The following is a 7918-nucleotide window of genomic DNA, read 5'->3' as shown; positions in this document are numbered from 1 at the left end:
GACACCCTCTAACCTCTGTATGACCTCTGTTGCTTATAAGCAACACTGTTTGTAGATTCACCCATGACCCTTGAAAGACCAGCAGATGTCTCTGCAGGAACCCATTGAAAAAAAGTTTCAAGATTCATCTAAAGTCCCAATTTCCTTCATTTAATACTGACTGGATCTAAAAAGCTTTCAAATAGATGCTGGTTAAATTTGACCCAGAATAGTCTCATTTCGGGCTGAAAGAATAACAGAGTTTCTGCTGCTGTCAAATATCAAAACAGGTTAAACCTGACCCAAACACAATGTGTTAACTGTTTTCACTGAGTACAAACTTGCTTGACCAGTATGTGCATGTATGTCATTCACTGACACATATGTGCACTGACATGAATGAACAAATCCACAAACTCAGTAGATGCAACAAATATCTGTGCATAAATTACAGTATATTCTATTGAGTTTTGGGTAAATTCAACTTAATTCAAATCAGTTTTACTTATATAGCCTTGAAAGTTGCCTTGAAACACAGGACTTAGCAGTCCTTTGTCATGGGTCACTCATTTGAGACTAATAAACACCACATTTCAGCCGGGTATGATGTTTGGAAAGACGTTTTGGAAAGAATTAATGACCATTTGATGGTACTGATTGGGAGTGATTGTTAAAATACATACAATCAGTGTAAGTTGAAAATTGTAAATATCAGTGTATCATCATACATTATGGTTTTTGCACAGTTTTGTCATCTAATGCCATCAAACTTTTAAGGTACAGCAGCCTCAAGACCTAATACAGTTAAACATGTAATTAGTTGTCATAAAATTATATATAAGCTATAGATAATACAATTACTTTTCAAACCAGTCCTAAAAGTGTTTATTTTAAAGTTAGGAGTCTAAAAAATTGGAAGCCAGCCCTCAGAGGTCTTAAAAAAAGCAGTTTTTGATACTTAATTTCGACCTTAGTTTTATTAGCATCAGAAGTCACTGCCTGTTTCATTCATATCCTGTGCCATAAATACACAGCAGTCAGTTCTATCACACCAAAACACCTAAAAATCAGAGAAAACTAAGCATTGTAGGATTTCATTTGTGGTCCCTGGTCCACTTAAAAATAAAGAAAGTCTTGAGGAAAGAGGAATTTGGAGTAAAGTTCACTCTATTAGTACGAGAAGTCTACTTTTCTGTAGTAGTTATTGTAGGTAAGAATTGTTGAGGTTCAAAAAGGAGACAGGTGGACACACAATGTCCTGACAACATGTCAGATGGAGGTTTATGGAGCAGCTTGGAGGACCAGAGGTCTGGGTTTAAATAAGTGAGGTTGAATCTGAGCGTAACACATGTACCTGGCCATGGGGTACAATAATAAACTGCGCGCATGGCCTGATTTTAGTATTAGTAGTGTTGCTTCTGATCTTCTTATAAGCATGGCCTGCATGTGATGTGAGGACACTTTTGTTCTAGGTTCTAGATTCAGGACACGAAACAGAAAGTATACTATGGCAGAACAATAGAAGACTTGGCAAGCACTCAGTTTTTAAAGTCGGCATACCATGTGACAATGGCAAGAGGCTACATTTCATTTTCTATAACACAATGAATGCTGAGGCAGTATATGTTATTGTTGTTTTAAAACATGATGTATTTGTCTAAATTGAAATGAACAAAAGTACAGTGTGTACATTTTATCCACATTTTGCATGGCTGGGTTGCTAATGTGGCTGGGAATATTTCATGAAGTTATATTGGAGATTTGCTGTGAACTCGAATTTCATAAAGATATTTCCATGAAATAACCAGGCCAGACCAGTTTAAAATGTAAAAAATCACCATTGCCATGGAAGCATCAGTTTTCTATCAGATTTTCCCTTTTTTTAAAACTATAAATAATGTTGTTCAGACTAAAGTTTGTATTATTGTTTACTGCAGACAACAGAAGTGCCTCACAATAAGTTGCACCTGTTGCCAATAAAATGTTGCCTGCCGTTTTCGCTGCTGGCAAACTTCCAGTACAGCCAGTCTTTGTGTCTAGATTTTGTATTCTCACACACACACACACACACACACACACACACACACACACACACACACACACACACACACACACTTAATAAACCTTACAAACACTAATAATTTTTGCTTTTAAAAAAATGTATTTCATATTTACTTTCAAAGGATTATATTTAAAAATCCAACTTTTCATCAAAAATACCTTAATAGTTTTACGAGACTTGTTTGTGATTTTCAAAAAACATTATTCAGCATTTGGATTTAAAAAATACTTTTGAATTAAATGTAAGCATCTCTTAATGAATAATTATAGCTAAAAACTTACAAAGCACCATTAGCATGGCAGATATATTTGCCTTATAATGAAACATTGCTACACGTTGTTCATTAAATGCTGCTTTCCTTTTCTACTTAAAAAAATACAAATCCTGCATTCAATGTCTGACATAAGATAAATACCTTAAGCACTTGAGATAATATATTTTATGATGGACAGCATATTCAGTATATATTGCAGCTGGATCTAGTTTATATACGGATCTGTGGCTTAGCTACATTCATACAGCAAAATGTATATATCTCAAAATAAGGTATCAAAGCTTTTCAATACTTGAGTACAGTGTACATTGTTTCTGTCTAATATACCCACTTCATACCAGCAAAGCATGTGAAGAATCCTATTTCAATTAAAATGTTTGTACCTCCATCTGTTACTGAGGAGGAAAGAAAGCCCCATAATGTTTTTCCTGATGAGCTAATATGTTCAACTTACATCTGAAAGGTCTGAGAATTGTGTGTTTTGTTAGTCGCACTGAGAAGTAACTGTGTTGTATCCGTTTGATGATTGACTGGACTGACTTAAGGTTTAATGATTTTCTTTCTTAAGTTTGTATCAAGTGCTTCAGGTTCAATGACCTTCGACCCCTTGCAGTAAAAGCAGAGCAGAAGAATACATTAAATTTTTTTCCTAGCCATACGTAATGGGAATAAATATAGTTATCAGCCTGTGTTGTTAGACTGATTGCATGTTTACTTGTGTCATTAGCCGATATTGTAGCTCAGAACATTCAAAGATGTTTCTACAATAATCATATAACAGATGCTGCAGTTTCACTTTGATAATCTTTGATAATTAAAAAGAAAAAGACACATATACACAGTTCTCCTCTCAAATGGTTTAATTTATGTAAATATTCTATGTCTAAAAAACACACACAGTATGAACATGTTCACTTTTTGCTGTCAATAATTCGAGGCTATTTCTCTTATGCTCTTGTATAATCACAAATGTATTCTCAATGTGGGGCCATCTATCAATATGGAAGCCAGTAACAGGGTATATTATCTAAAAGATAACCTAATACTTTTTAATATTACCATTAAGAAGTCAAATATATCTGAAAGGAAGAACCCTCTGCAGGTTGTAACTTGTAGGACTGGCTCAGCAAGACAACCAACCCAGAGACTGACAGAAACTAGGAGTGTACGGGTTTCCCAGTATGGTGGTGATAACTGCACAGCTCATTGTCAAAATGAGTCTTTGCATTTGTCATGAAGCTCCACCTGCACTGTCATATACAAGTGTTTTAACAGTTTGCTCAAAAGTTTAATGTTAAACGTAGTGTATATTTTTAATATATCATTTGCAAGTATGTGTGTTTTTTAAGTTCTATCATCTCATTTTGTCTGCAAAAATAAATAAACCAAGGTCAAGTTCATATTAAATGTACCATTTCAACTTTCTTTTCTGGACAAATGCAGACAAACTAAACAATCCTGAGATCGGGGTTGAATGTGCAGCTTGGCTTTGCGCACAAAGGTATTTGCTGCTGCTTGGAAACAGGGTGTTGAACAACAAACAGGGTAACACAACTAAAGTTAGCAGCTCTAACAGCAAAGTGATTGTTTTCTTCAGCTTTTTAACAGTTCAATGACGTTACTGTGTCCACTTTTATTGGATTTACCATCTATGGGCTGTGATATGTGGTTCTCCAGCAGGTTGAACACGTCAGACAAGATTGCAGAACAAAAGGTTTTACTGTTTGAGGCTTCCTAAGATAAACACTTGCTTGGCAATTCTCACTAAAGGACAAGTCACGTGTATAAACTTTTCCAAAGAATCAAGGAAGGAAACTGATAACATCTTAAAAATCCTCACTCCAACTAAAGCACATCACTCCATTTTCAGTAATTCTGGACACTGAATACAGCCAATCGCGTGTCTTTCTTTAAATGTCAGTAAATTACTCAATACTTTGACCGAGGCATGCGGATCGCTGGGCTACATCAGTACAATCCAGGGAAAAACCGAAGCTGTCACTGCGAGTAAAACAAACAAAGACAGCAGGCAGAACAACCATCCCGTTGTCGTGCAAATCCTACGCCTGCGCTGGGGGCGAGCCACAGATATTACAACACCGGGCGCATCTCCTTCAGTCATGGGTCGCCCTTGGGCGCTTATGATGAATATCTGGGATCCCTTTTGGCAGGGGCTGATCCGCTTCTGTCGGCGAGCTCGCTGAGAAAAGCCTCTAAAGCAGCGAGTGATACAGTAAACTTCACTCCGTAAACTGTCTCCTGAGGCGCGCCGTGCGCTCTGCTGCTGTCCCACCGGCAAAGGGAGAGGCACCTTCAGGGTCTGCCGCTCTTTCGGATCATTATCGGCCTCGAGTGAGTTCAGCGCTTCATTTTGTTTTTCGATGAATGTAAGATGTCGGCAGATCGGGCAAACGATCGTGTTTCTGATATTTCCATCGCTGTTGATGGTCACCAGCGTTTTGACGAGACAATCGTGGCAGAAAACATGTCCGCAGCTTAAAGTTCGTTCGGTCCCAGAAAGATACTCGTAACATACCGGGCATTCTGGTCCGTCGTCCTGGCTTTCGTCCTTATAGAGTGCCATACTTCCAGTGTGAACTTAATACAGAGAGCATGAAAAGCTAGACTTTGCTTACCCGTTGAGGGAAAGCTCGAAGTTCTTTCTCTTCGATACAACTCTCTTACTTTTAACTGTGGGTGGAGCAGAGGCGTGCATAAACGTGTGGCACAGGGTGGCAGTAATCCTTGAATGGTCTTACCTCCATCCCCCCTCTCAAAAAAGAAGAAATAAATGAAACATGTTGAAATAATATCTAGTTTAATCATAGTCTTTTGACTAAAACATAATATAGCTTTAGTCATAATTTAGGCATCTAAATTATTTCATACTTACTCTAGTTTTAGTCAAATTATTACCATAATATTATAGCAGACTAAATCTAAAGTTGAATCAGTTGACTAAAATATAAAGTTTTGTTTGCACTTGATCGGATCACTTTCAAACTTGTCCTGCCTTTCTCCAAAACTTAATTAGCTCTGACTGGATCTATTCTCTCAAGAATATTTTCATTTTCATTTTCATTGTTCAATGTTCAATGATAAAAGCATCAAGATATTTCATCATAGTTTTTGCGCACTCGTTTTTATTCGATTATCATGTTGTTTTTGTCAGGTTGTTTGCAAAAACTATGCAAGGAAAGTTACTGGTCAACAAAATTAGTACTGAAAAGGAGAGAGATGACCTCCCCAAGGGCTTCAATCTGGCTTCACTCAAATGTGAGTATGAATTCGAGTTAAAAAGAAAACAGGGCAGAGTGGGTTGTCTATCAGTCAGGAGGTCATTATACATTGTTGAAGTATCCTTGGGATACTGAAGCCTGAGATCCCCCTGATGCATCCATGAATGTGCACGTGAATGTGAGGTATAGAAAAAAGTGCTTGTATACAATGTTCCCTCTAATTTTTCATGTGTCTGAGCGAACACACAAACTCCCTTGGACCACTGTGAGCAACAGTAGACATGTACACTGTGGTCACGCCAGCATCGAATCCATCCAAGTTACATGGTTTATTAAAATAATCAAATTACAGCATTTACATTTATGTTAGAGTACTTTTAATTAAGTGCTTTAGCCCACTTACAATGAAAATTAAAAAAAATCTTGTTCATGACCTGTGTAGTATGTTAACACTATTGGAAGTAAAAATAACTTGAACTCCAATTTTGAAAACACAACTTTCTTTTTTTTTCTTTTTTTTTTCTTTAAAAAAAAGCTCTGACTTGTATTATGAGTATGAGTCTGTGGTCTGGGAGAGAGTCCTGTAACTCTCTGTCTGCAAAATACAGTATATAATGACCAATGTTGGGCAATTAATTATATAGTTACTTCTTCAAAAAAGTAACTGAGTTATGCAAACAACAAAGTTTTTTGCAGCTGTTTACCTAAAAATGCAGCCAAGGCGTTTTTTAAAATAAACATTTCAAACTATTTACAGAACAATCAGGTGTTCTGCATCAAATTTGATGCCACACAAATTATTTATGCCACTCCAAAAAATAATTTCTGTCCACTATGAGATAAAGGAGAACAACAGCCTGATACCTGCAAGCCTGACAACAGGAGATGTATCACTCCTGTAACACCTGTAACATTCAGCAGTCGCCTCATTGTTCTGACACACACAACAAAACTATTGACTACACTACACACTAACTACACAAGATTTGCGCTAAACGTTGAAAATCTCTCACATCTCAAAACACCGCCGTCACTCCTAAAACTTCCCCCTTCCTAAGCAACTAAATGCCATGTTGCCATATCATTTTCTGATTGGTCGACATGGTACATTTTTCGACCAATAGGAAAGGGTGGGGTTTTTTGGTTTTGTTTTTGCTCACAGGCGGAGAGTGCTTTTGAGTGTTTTCCTTATAAAACACCGTTTTTACCGTTTCTTCCCGCAGTAAATATAAACAACGATAGTATTCAGGAAGAAAACCAAACATTGCATATATTTTTATCATAACTCCGGTTTTACGTGGCCTATCAACGCAATATAAAATCTGGTATAAAGTCCACACTTTTTCCTTCAGTTGTTCCATCTGTCCTGCTCACATCTGCAATGGTTGTACACATTGTGATTAACGTGGCTTCAACTCCACATCAGCCACGCCGCTTTGCTAGCTAAAACACCAGTGTCGGCACATAAGGACGCTGTCATAGCCTGTCAACGACGTTGATTAGCTGTGTATATACGAATGTGAATCGCATTATTAGCTGGACTATGGGATAAGGTGGCATTGTTCTAATCCCATACGGGAGCAGCCAGTCACTTACTGACTAAACACTGCAAAACAGAATTGTTAAAGTATTAATTTTAATTTCAATTCAGGTTAGATTTTTTTTTGTGTGCGCAACGCAGATTTTCTGTGCGCAGAGACCGTGCCAGCAGTGCGCAATTGCACACGCGTGCAGCTTAGAGGGAACATTGCTTGTATATGTTTGTAATTGGGTAAATGTGACTTGTAGTAAAAAACACTTTGACTGATCAGTTTGAGTAGAGAAGTGCTATGCAAGTACCAGTCCATTTACCAGAAAAAGTGACATTGATGTGAACAAAAACACATAACAACCCATTATTCCTCTCTCCAACATTGGGCAAACAGGTGCCTAATATTAGCCATCAGTATCACCCCAATCATGTGACCAACAATAAAAAATATTACAAAGTGAACTTAACCAAAATATAACTTCCACTAGCATCACATTATTTACTTTGTTTGAAATTTAGCACTAGTTAACTTAGCTAGCACAACAGTGACCATAACATTGAAGCTTGGACAGTGGCAGTCGACGTGTTAGCATAGCTAGCATGCTAAAAGAATGCAAAAGCTAACCATCAGCTTTTTCTTATTTGCTGTTACTGAAATAAAGACGGTTTCTGTCATTTGTAAAATTTTGCATGTTGTTTTATACAACTGTTTTTCTTGTTGGTAATAATAGTGGTGCCATATTATTTAAAATAATAATGATGAGTTAGAGGGGCTACCTCTCAGTTTTCAACTGTTTGATAGAGCGGTTGTGCAAAGTTTGAATGATGTCCAA

At 37.2% G+C, this 7918-nt stretch overlaps 1 protein-coding gene across 1 annotated transcript; it reads right to left on the bottom strand.

The window, feature by feature from the left end:
- Positions 1–3180: 3180 nt before the first annotated feature.
- LOC134625472 (RING finger protein 222) lies at positions 3181–4986 on the bottom strand. Its single transcript, XM_063470689.1, has one exon. It carries the CDS (start codon positions 4897–4899, stop codon positions 4279–4281), a length of 621 nt encoding a protein of 206 aa, XP_063326759.1. The 5' UTR covers positions 4900–4986; the 3' UTR covers positions 3181–4278.
- Between the last annotated feature and the right edge of the window lie 2932 nt (positions 4987–7918).

Source organism: Pelmatolapia mariae, linkage group LG4 (genome assembly GCF_036321145.2).
Source record: "Pelmatolapia mariae isolate MD_Pm_ZW linkage group LG4, Pm_UMD_F_2, whole genome shotgun sequence".
Taxonomy (NCBI): Eukaryota; Metazoa; Chordata; class Actinopteri; order Cichliformes; family Cichlidae; genus Pelmatolapia; species Pelmatolapia mariae.
Note: the sequence above shows the minus strand (reverse complement) of the source record. Positions and strands in the feature narration are given on the sequence as shown.

Bases quoted from the DNA above. Each gene is read 5' to 3' on its own strand.
- LOC134625472 (XM_063470689.1), bottom strand. From the start codon at position 4,899: ATGGCACTCTATAAGGACGAAAGCCAGGACGACGGACCAGAATGCCCG.